Source organism: Primulina tabacum, chromosome 10 (assembly GCF_025594145.1).
Source record: "Primulina tabacum isolate GXHZ01 chromosome 10, ASM2559414v2, whole genome shotgun sequence".
In the NCBI taxonomy this organism is placed as follows: domain Eukaryota; kingdom Viridiplantae; phylum Streptophyta; class Magnoliopsida; order Lamiales; family Gesneriaceae; genus Primulina; species Primulina tabacum.
Window position 1 is genome coordinate 5,784,514 of NC_134559.1, and position 17,184 is coordinate 5,801,697.

At 33.5% G+C, this 17,184-nt stretch overlaps 2 protein-coding genes across 7 annotated transcripts; both read left to right on the forward strand.

Annotated features, from left to right (window-relative positions):
- Nucleotides 1-519: 519 nt before the first annotated feature.
- On the forward strand, nucleotides 520-4,562 carry LOC142506121 (histone-lysine N-methyltransferase, H3 lysine-9 specific SUVH1-like). The gene is given in 3 exon segments (XM_075619270.1): nucleotides 520-2,344; nucleotides 2,347-3,074; nucleotides 4,160-4,562. Coding segments are annotated over 2 exon segments (2,124 nt in total). The 5' UTR covers nucleotides 520-900; the 3' UTR covers nucleotides 3,027-3,074; nucleotides 4,160-4,562.
- Nucleotides 4,563-6,543: 1,981 nt separating this feature from the next.
- On the forward strand, nucleotides 6,544-10,179 carry LOC142506122 (putative protein S-acyltransferase 4). Of its 6 annotated transcripts, none has more exons than XM_075619272.1 (7): nucleotides 6,544-6,564; nucleotides 6,844-7,131; nucleotides 7,656-7,850; nucleotides 8,120-8,428; nucleotides 8,852-9,073; nucleotides 9,176-9,662; nucleotides 9,878-10,178. In XM_075619272.1, the coding sequence occupies exons 2-6, from the start codon at nucleotides 7,075-7,077 to the stop codon at nucleotides 9,623-9,625; spliced, it is 1,233 nt and encodes a 410-aa protein (XP_075475387.1). In that variant the 5' UTR covers nucleotides 6,544-6,564; nucleotides 6,844-7,074; the 3' UTR covers nucleotides 9,626-9,662; nucleotides 9,878-10,178. The 6 variants fall into 6 exon arrangements, with proteins under 6 accessions (XP_075475387.1, XP_075475388.1, XP_075475390.1 ...); XM_075619273.1 differs by having other exon boundaries at nucleotides 6,553-6,569; XM_075619275.1 differs by lacking the exon at nucleotides 6,544-6,564 and having other exon boundaries at nucleotides 6,642-7,131; nucleotides 9,176-9,631; nucleotides 9,878-10,179.
- Nucleotides 10,180-17,184: the final 7,005 nt, after the last annotated feature.

The window sequence follows — 17,184 nt, forward strand, 5'->3', positions numbered from 1 at the left end:
TACAAGTATATTTTACCAATTTACATTTGGAAAAATTCAAACCAGAGTTTATTATTAATACCAAAAAACAAAAACCTTCTTCCTCAAAAAATAAAAACTTTAGGGACTTAAATGCGAAATTTCTGCATCTTCGAATTGAATGGAAAAAAAAAAAAAAAAAACAGTACAAAGTGCAATCGATTTTTCGCTGGCTAAGCAGATCCCTCCCTCTCTCTTAATTGTTTAGGTATTTTTTCAATTCCAAGATCTGTCTCCAAACCTTTTCAAATGAAGTCTGCAACCCGTGCTGTATAACTTTAATATTATTTTAATTTTACATTTATATATTATAGATAAGGATGCATAGTGTCTGCAGTAGTTGGTCACCGTCTCAGGGGTTTCTTAAACCTTATACGTGTGTCGAAGCAAAAAAATTATGTTTTTATCTATTTCTGAACTGGGTTTTGAAATTTTGTGGTTTTGCATCTGTTTTGTGCATTGGCCTTATTTTTTCTGGTTAAATTTCTTGTGGGTATTTGAAAGTCTCCACTAATTTTTGAGCTACTGTTCATTCTTTTTGCAAAGTTTTATTTTTTGTTTGTCGAATTTTGCAGTCTAGTAACTAACTATATCTATTTTTATGTTTCAGGAAGCTGATTCTTGCAAAAGTTTCTTCGAGTTTGTACCATTGACCTTTTGAGCTCTGGTTTGTTTAGAGACATACAATTTGATTATTTTTGTGTTTTTGTTTAATTGACAAGATTTGATGCTGTATAGCATGTTGGTCGAAAAAGATTAGTTTTTTTTACTGCTGTGCGTGTGACATAGGATCATTGAGTAGTTTCTGGGGATTTTGTATACAATTATATAAATATTTTTAAGCGAGTAGAACTCGTTAGTGCAGTGGTGCATTGTGGTTAGATGGAGCACGGTTTGAATCCACAGTCAAATCATCAGCCTGGGTCAATTGATAAGTCTAAGGTAATCGATGTGAGGCCTTTGAGATGTCTTATTCCACTATTCCCGAACCCACCGGGCATGCCTAATGTTCCAACTCCCCATGCCGCCCCCTTTGCTTGTGTTCCGCCTGGTGGTCCTTTTCCGCAAGGAGTTCAACCGTTTTACCCTTTTCTGGTTCCCAATGATCCTCAGCACACTGGTTATGGTTCTCAAAACCAGCAAGGTAATTTTGGTCATGGTAGAACTATACCAGCTCCTGTTCCATTGAATTCATTTAGGACCCCGGTGTCTAAACCACATGGCCGCCGTGGTCGGCCAAGGAAGAACGTCAATCCATCTAAACCTCTTGCTGTGGAGGGTGATGAATATAGTGACTCGCAGAATGACCAATATGTGAATGAGTTTGGCTTGCATACCACTGATGCAGAGGCTTCCAATAAATCGGTGAGGCGAAGGGGCCGTCCAAGGAAGAGAAGGCCTGGAGATGGTGATGAAATTGATGTAGAATCTCTAGTTAACAGTTTCTTGGCACTCTTTAAGCTTAATGGATTTGATGACCTTACAAGGGCTAGTGGGGACAAGGAAACCGTTGGAACTATACTCTTGGTTTTTAGTTTACTTAGGAGAAGACTCACTCAACTTGATGAAGCAAATGACTTGACTAATGGTATTGCTAGACGTCCTGACTTGAAAGCTGGTACGCTTTTGATGACTAAAGGAATCCGGACAAATGCGACAAAGCGGATTGGGCATGTTCCGGGAATTGAAGTCGGTGATATTTTCTTTGTCAGAATGGAACTTTGCATAGTTGGGTTACACTCCCCGAGTATGGCTGGAATAGATTATATGAGTGTTAAAATTACAACAGATGAGGAACCGGTAGCTGTCAGCATAGTTTCATCTGGAGGATATGATGACGAGGGGGATGGCGGAGACATGTTAATTTATACTGGCCAGGGTGGATTGCAGAGGAGAGATGGACAAATGATTGACCAGAAGCTCGAAAGGGGAAATCTCGCTCTAGAGAAAAGTCTACATCGAGCCAATGAAGTGAGAGTCATAAGGGGCATTAAGGATCCTCTTTCAACTGGTAAGATCTATGTTTATGATGGCTTGTATAGAATTCAAGAATCATGGGCAGAAAAAAAGTCGGGATGCAATGTTTTTAAGTATAAGTTGGTCAGGGTGCCGGGGCAACCACAGGCTTATACCCTGTGGAAATCAATTCAGCAGTGGAGAGACGGAACAGCTACTCAGCCCGGCGTTATACTTCCAGATTTGACTTCGGGTTCAGAAAGTCAGCCTGTGACTCTTGTGAATGACGTTGATGGTGAAAAGGGACCGGGTCATTTCTTGTACATTTCGAGCCTCAGATACTCGAAGCCTTTTCCGGCGTCTAGACCTTCTTCGGTTGTCATTGCATGGGTGGATGTCAGCCCAGGGACACCCATTGTCCGTGCAATCAGAAAAATGATGGCCTTCTCCCCTATTCGTCAATTGGGGTTCTTCTGACTAGCAAACCCTTGATATATGAGTGTGGGCAGACCTGCGCATGTCCTCCGAATTGCCGGAACCGTACTTCTCAAGCAGGCATTAAAGTCCGTCTTGAGGTTTTCAAAACAAAGAACAGAGGCTGGGGGCTTAGGTCTTGGGATCCCATACGTGCGGGAGCTTTTATTTGTGAATATGCAGGGGATGTTATTAATGACGCCAGTGGTAGTTTTGGGAATGAAAGTGACAATAATTATATTTTTGATGCAACCCGTTATTATGAGCCATTAGAAGCTGTCCATGATGATTCCACTGGTTCTAAGAAAGCCCCGTTTCCTCTTGTGATAAGTGCAAAGAACAATGGAAATGTAGCCCGTTTTATGAACCATAGTTGTTCGCCAAATGTATTCTGGCAGCCAGTTTTACGTGAAAGTAATAATGAGTCGTATCTCCATATTGCTTTCTTTGCCATCGGACATATTCCCCCCATGCAAGAGCTGACATATGATTATGGGACGGTTCGGACCGAGAAAGAAGAAAAAGGAAAGAAAAAGTGCTTATGTGGATCTGTGAAATGCCACGGGTACTTCTATTGACGATGGTACAACAAAAGGATTTGGTGCTCGAAGCTTTGGGAAGAAAAGGTTATTTGTTTATTTTTCTTTTTTTGACACCTTTTAAATACCAAATATCATCTTTGCTATTTTATCATTTTTATGCTCTCCATAATGGTGTCATATGTTTCTATACACTTTTGGGGCATTTGCAGAACTCATAATGTAAAAACATAGACTTTGGGCATTCCTGATTAGTTTTTCGTAATTTTAAGTGCGCCTTGTTGTTAACTGCTCCTTTCGTGAGTTTGGAAGAAAAGTTTTTTATCTTAATCTTGTATTCAACGCATAGAACCATAGAGATATATGGTTTTCTTATATGAGAAACTCTATAAATTTGAAGTTCTTGAAACAATCCATTTTTAATAAAAACCATAGGGAACTCGGAAAGCACTTTGGTCATTGGTTATTTTAGATGACAGTTTTTTTTAAAAAACTTGGAATCGAGTTATTTTGGAATGAATGTCAGAAGACTTGTTATAATAGCCTTTTCAGAGTTGAATACTTTGTTACTTTTTAGTCCTTTCTTAGACGCTGAAACTTAAGATGCAGTATCTATGCTAGTTATCTTGTAGTGTGCCCATTTTAGTTTCTCTCTTTAGCAAGAGGGAAGGTGAATTGTTGCGTCACACTTTCTGTAAAATTCCTTCTCTTTCAAGGGATGGAACTGAGTGTGTGGCGTGACAACATTCCCATTCCTCGCGCATGCATAATCCCCTCCACCCGGAAAAATTGTAAGCCCGGTCTATCCAGTATTCATAAATTCATATCATATTTAAAGGTTCGTTCATACGGGAAAGTATCTCTTCATCTGATACCACCTTTGCTAAATGACATCAATATGTCTGTGATAGCTCGTCTAGAAGAGTTCCTCCGATACTGTCGCCTTAATGGCATGTTTTTTTACCATAGGTCTGGGAGCACTGTCCAAACCTAAATGACTAGTCTTGTTGGTAAAAGAGCTTCCTAAATTTATCGACCACTCTACAAATTATTACGAAGCCGGTGTGGGACCATAATAACATAATATTGGATATATTTCACAAACTAGCAGTTCATAATATATCAGCCAAAATTTTTTGGACTAAAATTAATCTATCAGTTTCATTTTGCAGGCGAGACGTCAGACAACCTGATGAGAAGAACTTCCTCATCGTATGGCAGGTAAGTTTTTTTTGTGTAGCGGCCTATTTCTCGTTTTCTTTTGCTTCAACTGGGGTCGAAAGTAGGAAGGAGCATGCCTTTGAGTAGTACTAGGAATGAATGTAAACGACTCATAGTGTTAGGATTCACCTAGTTTGTTCTGTACAATTATGTTCCGGTTTTAGCTTACTTGGTGAGGTAGTAGTGATCATGGATTTCAGATTTTTCATTAATTTTTTAGCTATCCCTGTATTTTGTTTCTAGCAAAATGTAGTCCGTTGTTTTATGTTGTCAAATTTCTTTTTTAGTCTTGTTTCTTTCTGGATGATGTCGTGGAGAACGAGTAAAATTATTTAAAAAAAAATCAACAGAATATGTACCAAAATTTGTTGACAGCGTACATTGTCCGGGAGATGTACTTCAAAAACTATGCTTGTACATATATGTATAATGGAATAATGGAACATTTCCATTATTTCAATTTCGTATTTATCTCAAACCATTCCCATTTTTTATATGTATGGAGCTGAAAGAAAATCTATTTTTGGAATAAAAGAGTTTAGGTATTCAACTCATACCACACAGACGTGTGTCACTCACGATTCTAAATAAAGAATTCAAAGTAAATGTTAGGATATTTTGAATAAATAAAAGGGATATTGTGAATCGATTTATATATATGTAGTGAAAAATAATATTTTTCATAAAAATAATATTTTTAATATTAATATCACAAAATCGATCAGATAATAGTTTCTGTGATAAATGATATTACTAGTAAAAGAAGAAATAATTTTAATGTCTGAATATATAAGTGAAAAATAAGCTCTTTTTTTTTTTGAGAAGTTAAAATAAAGGCCCATAAATTATATTATATGCCTGAATCATTTTTATGTCTGAACACACACACACACACACACACATATATATATATAAATTATCTCATTATTTTTTTGAAAATAATAAAAATGGAGCTTCACTAACAAATAAAATCCAGCAAAAGGGTCCTCTTTTCAAGATAAACTTGAGCACGGTGACAATGTGCCCGCACGTTTGGTGAACACCAACAACTAATTCTCTCTGTAGCATAACTTATATTAAATGTTATTTATTTATTTATTATTATTTTAGAGATGTTATAAGTGTTAAATTTGGAGCACGTTTTTTTGATACGGTTTCATGGATTTTTATTGGTTAGACGAGTTAACGTTGTTTATATTTATAATAAAAAATAATATTTTTTCATGAATGACTTAAGTAGAATAATCGTCTCATAAAATTGATCTATGAGAACATCTTACGTAAATTTTTGTTTTAAATTTAACACGCTATATATATATATATAGTTGTCAAAGATGAAATGATATTCTATACAAGTTGACCAACGTCGTATTGTGCCCAAATGTGATCCGTTGTTGTCCTCTTAATTTTTATTTTTTTTTTACAAATTTTAAATTTTGGCAAAACACAAGACATGCGTACACCTAATTTTTTTTTAAATCGTTTTACGTTCTAAGCGATCTTAAGAGTTAATTGCATTTGAATTGTATGGAGTAATCAAAAGCACGCAGTGTTTGAAAATGAATGTGAAAATTTAAGAATCAAATGTTTATAGTATTTTAATAAGAGTAGGTCTTTTGTGAGACGGTCTCACGAATTTTTATTTTTGAGACGGGTCAACCCTACCGATATTCACAATAAAAAGTAAGACTCTTAGCATAAAAAGTAATACTTTTTCATGGATGATCTGAATAAGATATCCGTCTCACAAAATATGACATGTGAGACCGTCTCACACAAGTTTTTGTCTTTTAAGAGTAGGTCTAAATACGTGATTATAATACTAATTTTTTTTTTACTAGAATCACATTTTGAATAAGCAAAATCAGTATTTCACGAGTTTTTAAATTTCAATTAAAAGCAAAAACTTATATATAATTTGAATTTTTAAAAAAAATAAAACTGATTTTTTAAAGCAAAAAAATCCTTTTTTTTTAATGATTGCCAACTATATGTAAAATGGGATGTAATACTTGGTGGATTACATTTTTAGATCATAATTTCCATTTCCATCTTATCTTACCAATTTTTGTAAGTGGAACTTTTCATTATACAATAAAACCCATTTCCTGTAATATATGGAAATTGAATAGTGAAAAATATTTTGTCAGAAAAAAAGGAAAAATAATATGATAGGTTATTTTTATTATAAAAAACAAAAATATAAGATTTATATAATTTTATAAAAGACAAAATTAAAATCTTGATATTACGAATAACAGCATATTTCCATTTCTTACCCGGGAAAAAAGGTCAGAGGTTGGAACCTCCGCCCCGCCTCGGAAGCGCAATCTGCCAGAAGAGAGAGAAACAGCGAGTTGGGTGAGATCTTAGAGAAAGAATGTAACTGAAATCATTTGTTTATATATATAATATATGATTTTTATATATTTTAAATTAAGATTTTAGCATTCAGCAGATAATCCGAAAAGAACAGGAAATGACTTATAAAAAAAAAAGTTTCAAAATGCAAAATATTTTAAAGACAGGAAGAAAATATTCTTATAAGAAAATCCGTCTTCTTCAGACACAAAGAGAGCAGATGCAAGCTGTTTCTTGATCATCTCGTCTCCAACATTCTCTCTCTGTCTCGCAGTCATAACCCTCTCCTGCATTTTCTTGAAATCCAGACAAACAACTCATGAAACACTTGATGAATGATTGATAATGATGAAAAGACACGAGCTTTGAGATTTTGGATGTGTTTCTCCATGTGGGCTATTGCCAAGAAACAGAAAGAAGAGGGAAAATAGGAGCTTCTTGTGGTTGGAAATCAACGACAATCTGAATTTAGCTTTGGGTTGTCAGTTTCTTGCATTGAATCTGTATGGACCTCGGAAAGCCCCATCCGAGGAGGCTTTATCAAGTTTGGAGGGGAAGCAATGTAATCTCTTCTTCTTTATGGTTCTTCTAATCGATAGTTTGTCGGGTATTCTTGAATCTGATACGTGATGTTTCTCGAAAAAAGTTTCCCCCCCATCAAATCTTTGCCCTTTAATGGGAGGTGGGAACAACTCTTGGAAGTAAGATCAAAGTTATAAACTGCTTATTTTAGGATCATTACTGGAGTTATCATTTGATGCTTTGGACTTTACTGGAAGAGCCCTTTTGATGTTTTCAATTGTGGATTTGATATTCCCTGTTTGATTAGAATTTTCATTTGTTATATAGTAGATTCAGATGTACATCTTCTCCTGTTTGTATGCATGCTGTTGTGTATTTCTTGTAAATATTTTCCTCATTACTTCATTCCTAGAACTGTAAGTTGTAATGGATCAAGTATTGATGATACTGATCTTTGTCGATTGGAAGTCCGGTGTCTATATATTAGTATAAGTTTACATTTATGATGGTTTGAGATTTGGCTTGTTCATTAATTTATATTGTTTGTTGTTTCACTTGTTACAGAAATTCTTGTTAGGGGGAAGATTGATCTTCGGACCCGATGTGTCTTCTTTGTTCTTGACCACGTTTTTAATTGTTGGTCCTGCCCTCGCGTTTTGTATAAAGATTCTGTTGGTCATTAAACACAACATCAAAGAAGGCAAGAATGCCAATCCTTGGTATCCAGTACTTATTGTGGCTATAGTGCTAACGTTGTTGGTAAGTGGACTGATTTTCAAGCGGTTTACAATTTTGTGTAAATCACCATTGGTAAATTTGGATTTTATACTTGAGCCATGGAGATAAAACTATTATGAAAATCAAGGTGCTCGACTTGAAGAACTGTTTTATATAAAAATAAGTTATATATCATCGCATATTGATTATTTTACTTCGTTTCTTCGTCATATTTAATGCATATATATCACAATCTAATACAAAATATTCATTGAGAAGGATTGAACCTTGATGCCTATGTGTTTTTGCAGGATGTATTCTTCCTCTTCCATACCTCAAGCAGAGATCCAGGAATCGTTCCTAGAAACACGAAACCTCCAGAATCTGACGAAACATTTGAAATCAACACTCCTTCAATGGAGTGGGTCAATGGTAGAACTCCTCATCTGAAACTTCCTCGCACGAAAGATGTCATCGTAAATGGGCACACTGTCAAAGTGAAATTTTGTGACACATGTTTACTCTACCGTCCACCTCGTGCATCTCATTGCTCCATCTGCAACAACTGTGTTCAGAGATTCGATCACCACTGTCCATGGGTTGGTCAATGCATTGGTATAGTGAGTATTCTGACGTTCTAAAACAAATTTTGAGGGCTAAAGTATAATCATTTAGGATAGATGTCAGTTTAACTTTGCATGTCTTGGTGTATTTTATGCATCTTAATGTTCCCATTTTTTCAAACTCAAATCCAATTATTCACTAATTGTGGTGGAGCTGCAGCTGATTTCTATGTGGTTATTTCTATGCACAACAATCGAAATTTGATGTTTCAGTTGTGTACCGTAAAAAAGAATTGGGTTGAATCTTTAATATCAGCTGTAACCTTTCATGAAACAATTGACATATGGCTCTACACTAAATCTTGAGAAAAAGTCTTGTTTTATGCTTTTCAGAATTGCTATTTTCAACTAATTTCGTCACCATAACAAACATAATGCCGTGTAAGTGACAGTGTCATCTTTTGTTGTGTATTTATGCAGCGGAACTATAGGTTCTTCTACATGTTTATATCAACATCGACGATTTTATGCATTTATGTTTTTGTCGTCTCTTGGATCAACATTGTCCAACCTAAAGGCAAAGTATTTAAAGCCATGTCGAGTGATGTTTTATCGGTTGTACTCATCGTTTACTGCTTCATTGCTGTTTGGTTTGTTGGTGGCCTCTCAGTTTTCCACTTCTATCTGATTAGCACGAATCAGGTGAGTTTTCTTTCAAAATTATGCAAAGTAATCACCTTTCAAATTCAGAAACTGTAAACAACAGTCCATTTATTCCTAAATTTTAAATGTTTGCATATGCAGACTACATATGAGAACTTCAGGTATCGATACGATAAAAAGGAGAATCCATATAACAGAGGGATGATCAAGAACCTCAAAGAAGTCTTTTTTTCTAAGATCCCACCTTCAATGAATGATTTTCGAGCATTTTTTCGCGAAGAAGAAAGTGTGGTTGTGGAACCTACGGATCATGATTTCACGGTCATGGGAGGTATGAAAAGCTCCAAAGAAAAAATCGACCTTGAGATGGGATCATCAAAGCTCGATGAGGAACACTACTTAACGCTTCCTGAGATTTCGAATAATCTGTCATGTGATGATACAGTCGTGAAACCAAGGGAAGGAAGTGAAAGAACTGATTCTGGCCGGCTCATCGTTCCTATCGAACAAGAATTGAACGATCTCACGAACAACTTCACTATAGAAGTTGAGGATAATCTAGACTGGAAAAGGCAAGATGTAACTATGTGAACAAAGGTCAGCATCTGTTCAACTGTAGATTATACAGGTAACCTTGTTACACTCGAAAAGGGTAATGCATGTCAGTCAAGCATTAGTTAACTTCAAACATTGTTCCGAATGTGTGATTTCAATCAACATGTTAAGCATTCTTAAGATCATGGAGTGAGTAATATGGCGCTCACGATATGTTCTTGAGCAGTTGAGCGCACACATAGTCGTAAACTGTTTAACGACGTACATATATAATGTTTTTATTTGCAGTATCGCTCCGTGAGATAGCCATATGATCGTTTGTGTTCGATGACGATTCAGATTCATGCCCGAGCCGATTTTCGTTTGTCCAAGATTCATTGCAGTTCCAAGCTTGCAGCAGAAAAATCCCTTTGTTGAGAAATAATATATGATGATCAATCTTGCAACACTGAGATTATAAAGTGTAGATAGGCCAATTTATAGTAATTTTTCTGTGTTGTTTTCAGTTTTCCCCCACTCGTTCTTCCTGTGATTTTAATTTATCCTTGGAATTATTGTTCGATGCAAATTCCGATTCAAGAAATTATGCGAAACAATTGGTTTCATTTTTATTGATAAATTTGTCTCGTACAACTCTGACAAATATAGTAAAATAAATTAAAAAATATTTAAAGTAATTATTAGATTTTATAATTTAATTGATTTGATTAAATTTCTAAGATAAAAATGATAAAACTTGTAAATTAGAAACTAATAATTGTTTCAGTGAGTATGCCTATTGTGAGATGGTTTCACATATCTTTATTCGTGAGACATGTCAACTCTGTTCATATTTACAATAAAAAAATAATATTTTTGACATAAAAATAATAATTTTTCATAGATGATCCAAATAAAAGATTGTCTCATAAAATTGATCAATGAGACGTCTCACAAGAGTTTTTGTGATTGATTTATCAGAGATTGAATTTTTTAATTCATGGTTGGTAGATAGATTAATCCCATCCATGGTAACATGAAATGGAGGAGGTCGATGTCTTGTAATCCATTCGATATTATAATCTTTAGCTTGAGATGAAATCTTGAATTCGAGACTTGATTATAAAAAAAAAACTTAATAGAGAGAACAATATTTAATTATTGTAATACATAGCTATTGTCACGGCCAAACCCACTTGTGATATTGTTTGCTTTGGCCCGAGGGCCTCACGACTTTAAAACGCGTCACAAGGGGTTTGCTACACGCTCATTTAAATGCCCAGCATCTCTTCTGTTGTTTAACGATGTGAGATTTCGTCTATCAGAGCGACTCCGTGTGGGTTTGGGATGGTGGAGCAAACCTCAGCGAGGACGCTGAGTCCCGAAAGGGGGGGTGAAAAGACCCTTAGGCGAAATCCCACATCGCTAAACAACGGGAGAGATGCTGGGCATTTAAATGAGCATGTAGCAACCTCTTATGACGCGTTTTAAAGTCGTGAGGCCCTCGGACCAAAGCAGACAATATCACAAGTGGGCTGAACCGTGATAGCTATATGCATTATAATAGCGTAAATGATTAATCAAAACTTTAATTTACACTTTATATTAATTAATCTCTTAAATTTTTGGATAACTAAATTTAGAAATTAATGATTGATTTAACTGATTATTTGAACTATTATTTAACAATTTTTTGGTTGTGTTAAAAATAATTAACCAGAAATTGATATCGGTTAAATAATAAATCAGGCCAGTTGAATCGATTTTGAGAACGCATAAGAGGGATTAACATAGGACATGGCATGAATTTTCTCAAATTTAACTTTTGAAAATTTATTTATTAAAAATACATTATTTCTTTACTATCTTATTTAAATATAATATTATTTCTATTCTCTTAAACGAAGAATTTCAAAATTCATTTTTGTCGTTTTAAATAATTAAATTAAATAGGTCTATCTTAACTCACATGTTTATATCTAGAGTATGTCTGTTGTGAGACGGTATCATAAATTTTTATCTGTGAGACGGATCAATCCTATCGATATTCACAGTAAAAAGTAATACTTTTAGCATAAAAAAATAATATTTTTTCATGGATGACCCAAATAAGAGATCCATCTCACAAAATAAGACTCTTGAGACCGTCTCACACAAGTTTTTGACTTATATCTATTTTACGAATCGAGGCGGTCTATATTTAGAATGAAATATGAAAAACAATTTTTTTAAATAAAAATAATATTTTTCACAAATAGAATTAAATAAAAGATTTTTCATATAAAATTGAATCACGATAAGATTTCAGTTTTTTTTGGAAAAAATTGTTGTGTAGTCAAACTAATGATTAGTTTATTTGGCACGTACGCAATGACGTCAATTGACTATTTGTTGGGAAAAAAAAGTATTTTAAATTTAGTGGAGGATGTTGCTTCCATAAGTTGTAATTTCTTGGTTTATTTCATGGAAATTTGCTTCCATTTCTTTTTTAATCGATAAATCAAATTACATAAACTCCTTTGTCCATATTCCAAGTTTTCTTTACTCCTTTCGATGTTCACCAAAAAGAAATTGACTAATTTGTCACATAATATTTTACCACATAAATATAATTGAAATACTTATATTTATTTGCGAAACAATGAAAATTATAGAATAAAACCCTCTGCTTTATGAAATCATACTATATTTTTTACTACACAAATTCACATATATATATATATATATATATATATATTTATATTGTAACACGAGAACCCGTAACCGCTATCCATAGGTGTACACTACATAAATCCTCAGGTTGAACTCATTATTCTGCTAACAACGTCAATTATATATATATATATATATATATATATATATATATATATATAGTAGGTCTCTTGTGAGACGGTCTCATGAATCTATATCTTTGAGACGAGTCAAGCCTACCGATATTCACAATAAAAAGTAATATTCTTAGCATAAAAAATAATACTTTTTCATGGATGACTCAAATAAGATATTCGTCTCACAAAATACGACCCGTGAAACCGTCTCATACAAATTTTTGTCTGTATATATTACGACAAACATGCATATGTTTCCGCTCAAAGAGTCAAAGTTCACAGAAACCACCAAGTATGTTCTTTTCCACGGTACCTTGTAATAAATATTACCGCAAATTGTAGAGCTTCCCGTGTATGTAATATAATTATTTCACTTTTTTTTTCCTAAGTTGGATTTTAAAGATTAAAATATTTTTAAAGTAGCATACTTTCTTCGCCAAACGTGTCTTTTGATTATTATTAAATTGTAGTTTATTTATTTAATATTCATTTTCAGCATTTATTAAGAATCCCGATATTTAGCTTCACTAGACAAAACATATCCTCTCGTTTGGAATTTTATTCTCTAATTCACATCTGTGACTATGACAGGAATGTTCAGCCAAAGACCGAGACAAGATAATTAAAACACACACACACACTTTTGTATTTACTGATCTAATTTAGAATAAAAAGAGTTGTTTTATCTTTAAAATTTGTTTCAATATTAAATCAATAATATCATAAAAAACTGTTGTATTTGTAACAACGATTATTTGTTATTTTATCAAAAGTTATAGCAGATGGTAACATTGCAACTCAAAACACGTATGGATTGTTTTACTCAACATGAATAATATCGTATTCAACAATCTCCTTCTCAATAATTACATTCTTTGTTATCAATTAAAAATTTATACCAGTTGTAATTCTGAACTCTTGTCGTTATACCAAAAAAATATAGCTGATGGTAACGATACAACTCAAATATTTTAAACCACACAGCAAAACAAACATCATATTTCGATTGTTCTTTCTACCATAGACAGTTATTACACTCAATAATATTTATTTTGATTTTTTTAAAAATATTTTATAGATTTAACTATAATAAAAAAATTATTTAATATATCTTGTATTGTAGTAAATTGAAATTGAAAAATAAATAGGGAACAATATTATGTCAAACACAATTACGATGTTCAAAGATAAAGCTAAAGACAATTAAAAAAAAAAATTTGTTGACTATATATTGACATTGACCGATCCTATCGGATAAAACCCATGAAGCATGATTATTTTTATAATAATAATAATAATAATATATAATACAAACACATCTTAATAAATCACCAAAAATTTAAATATTTGTTCAGGAAATATTGAAATATGCATAACTCGGACTGATATCAATCATATGATCAAATATTTGTTATTTCATCAAAATATTTTATAGTTTTCGATAATAACATAACCAATTTTTTAACTTATACGACAACTCAAATATCATGTATCTACTATTTCTAACAAAGAAAACGTGCTCTTTCAAACAAATATTAAATTTGGTTAGATAATAGAAAAGAAATACTTTGAAATAGGTTAATGTTAGAATTCAGACTTAAAGACTGAATATGTAATGCAATTTTATAAGTATTTTCCCTCTGTGAAAATTCACGATTCACTCGGCTTCTCAATTTGTTTTAAAAAAACGATTTTTCGTTTCATTTTAAATAATAATTACACAATATTAATTACGACCAATCGATTTAACTTCATAATTTATTATCCCAAAAATTTCAAAAATGTTTTCATGTTCCTGAAATTTTAAAGCATCATTTAAGGGAATTTCGACACTTGATTAAAATTTTTTATACCATAGTTTAATAGATGGGATATAGAATGAGCTCCGCCGTTATTAAAAATAAAAAGAAAAAATAATTTACACATTATACGGATATATAAATATTACAATTTAAAATAAAATGTTTATGAAAACTCCATTTATATTGGATGGATTAGTTAGTTTTTTCAATAAAAAAGTACGTTTAATTCTTGTTTTTATATATTTTATTTCCTTACGGAGAAAAATGTAATAAATAACGTATTGGATTCAAAATAATAATAATACATGAACATAAAATAAATAAGAAAATTGAATAGGTCTCTTGTCAGACGATCTCACGAATCTTCATCTGTAAGACGGGTCAATCCTACCGATATTCACAATAAAAAATGATATCCTTAACATAAAAATTAATACTTTTTCATTGATGACCCGAATAAGAGATTCGTCTCACAAAATACGAGCCGTGAGACCGTCTCATACAAATGTTTGTCAAGAAAAATTTACAATATGAAATACTAAATATCTGGAATTTCTATTTTCCACAAACCATTATTGCTAATCGCGATAATTTGAATATTTATTTTTAGCATAAAACATTGTTCGAAAAATCGACCACAAAACATGCCGAATAACTAAATTAAATATATTTTTCGTCCACTTAAAAATAATATCTCGATGTAATATGATTTACGATGTACGAGTTAAATACGACTTCCAAAAACACCTATAGGAGTCACCTATAAATAGAAGCTTGATGAAACAAATTGTAAATGAGGAGAAACTTTGTAGTTGACAACAAGTTTGCTTTAGGTTTTATAAAAAATATTAGAACAAGAAACATTAAAAGTTGTAACATTTGATGTTCTCTCTTCAAAATCACAAGATCGAGGCTGAAATATAATTATTAAGTACTCATAATTACAAAGTTCAAATAATACAAAAACTGAAAACCATTAATTTGAAAAAAAAAATTGAACCAACAAAATAATTTGAAATATATATATATATATTAAAAAATTAAAAATAAAATTTATTTAATAAAACATTTATGATATTATTTAATGAATCAATTTTATGAGGCTGATATCCGACTTGATTTAAGAGTAAGTCTCTTGTGAGACGGTCTCACGAATCTTTATCGAGACGGGTCAACACTACCTGTTGGTCCCACTTGCGGAATTTGAGATAATAAAACCCGAAAATAAAGAATAAACTGGACACCGAGATTTACGTGGAAAACCCCTAAAAATTATTAGGGTAAAAACCACGGGCAAGATGAAAAGAATTCCACTATAATATTTTGTGGTGTACAACTCACTCACTGTATTTCCAAAGAGATCACACACTCTCTTAATACAGGAGAACAAAACACCTCACAAATATTATAGAACTAAGTACTCAAATGCTTATAAGATGAGAGAAAACTCGAATAAGGGATTATTTCAGAATGAAAGAGGGAAGCTCTATTTATAGAGCCTCATGTCAATGTGAAGACGCGTATAAAACGCGTCTTCTGAAATTTCCGTCTGAAATCCCTGCGCCTTGTTTTGACAATTATAAGCCAACATTTGCATCCCACGTTTTTTAAACGTTTCTCCACCAACCGTTATGAATATGGTCTGTCATCTATTGGCCCACACATTGCCGAAATTTCTCCCACTTGGAGATTTGATTGAGAATCAAATACATCTCCACACATCCTTTCAATCTTGTCATTACCTGCTGCTTACGTTTTCGTTAGGCCACTTGAGGATCTACACCATTCAAACTTATCAGTGTTCGCTGGATTGGTCAGAAAATCAGCTATGTTGTCCTTCGTATGAATCTTCTGCATATCCACGCTTCCTTCTTCTACTACTTCCCGTACAAAGTGAAATTGGACTCCAATGTGTTTCGTCCTGGAATGAAAGGCTGGATTTCTTGCGATGTGCAAGGCACTCTGACTGTCACAAAACAAATGAACATTCTCTTGTTTGTGTCCGATCTCCTCCAATAACCTTTTAATCCATATTACCTCCTTGCAACCTTGAGTAGCTGCCATGTATTCTGTCTCTGTTGCAGATAACGCCACAACTGTCTGCAGTTTTGAAACACAGCTTACTGCTCCCCCTGCAAGTGTAAACACATAACCAGTAGTAGATTTCCTCTTATCAGGATCACCTGCATAATCTGAATCAACATAGCCCCTGAGTATAAAATCCGATCCTCCATAACATAATGCAGCATTCGAGGTATCCTTAATGTATCTAAGGATCCTCTTAACAATGCTCCAATGCTCTCATCCAGGATTCGCCATATACCGACTAATTGCTCCCACTGCTTGAGCAATGTCTGGTCTTGTACAGATCATGGCGAACATCAAACTTCTCACTGCTGATGCATATGGTACTCGAGACATCTCTATCCTCTCCGCTTCACTGCTAGGACATATCTCGGAGGATAACTTGAAGTTAACAGGAAGAGGGGTCGATATTGGTTTACTATTTTGCATGTTAAAGCGTTGCAAGATTTTCTTCAAATAATTTTTCTGGGAAAGCCAAATCTTTCTGTTACTTCTGTCTCGATAAACTTGCATCTCTAGAATCTTGTTTGCTGGTCCCAAGTCCTTCATATCAAATTCCATAGCCAACTGTGCCTTCAATCATTGGACCTGATCTTTGTTGGGGCCTGCTACCAACATGTCGTCCACATACAACAGCAAAATGATATAATCATCACCAGACCTCTTGAAATACGTACAAGGGTCTGCACTCAGTCTGTTGTATCCAAGGCTCATGATATAGGAATCAAATCTCTTGTATCAACACCTCGGCGCCTGTTTGAGACCGTACAGAGATTTGTTCAACCTGCAAACCAAGTTCACTTTGCCTATTTTCGCAAAACCTTCTGGCTGGAGCATATAGATTTCTTCTTCAAGATCTCCATGAAGAAATGCCGTTTTTACATCTAAATGTTCTAGATGT

Coding starts and splice junctions, on each gene's coding strand:
- LOC142506122 (XM_075619272.1), top strand. CDS start 7,075: ATGGACCTCGGAAAGCCCCATCCGAGGAGGCTTTATCAAGTTTGGAGG. Junction 7,132..7,655: donor AAGTTTGGAGGGGAAGCAAT/GTAATCTCTTCT, acceptor CACTTGTTACAG/AAATTCTTGTTAGGGGGAAG. Junction 9,074..9,175: donor ATCTGATTAGCACGAATCAG/GTGAGTTTTCTT, acceptor TTGCATATGCAG/ACTACATATGAGAACTTCAG.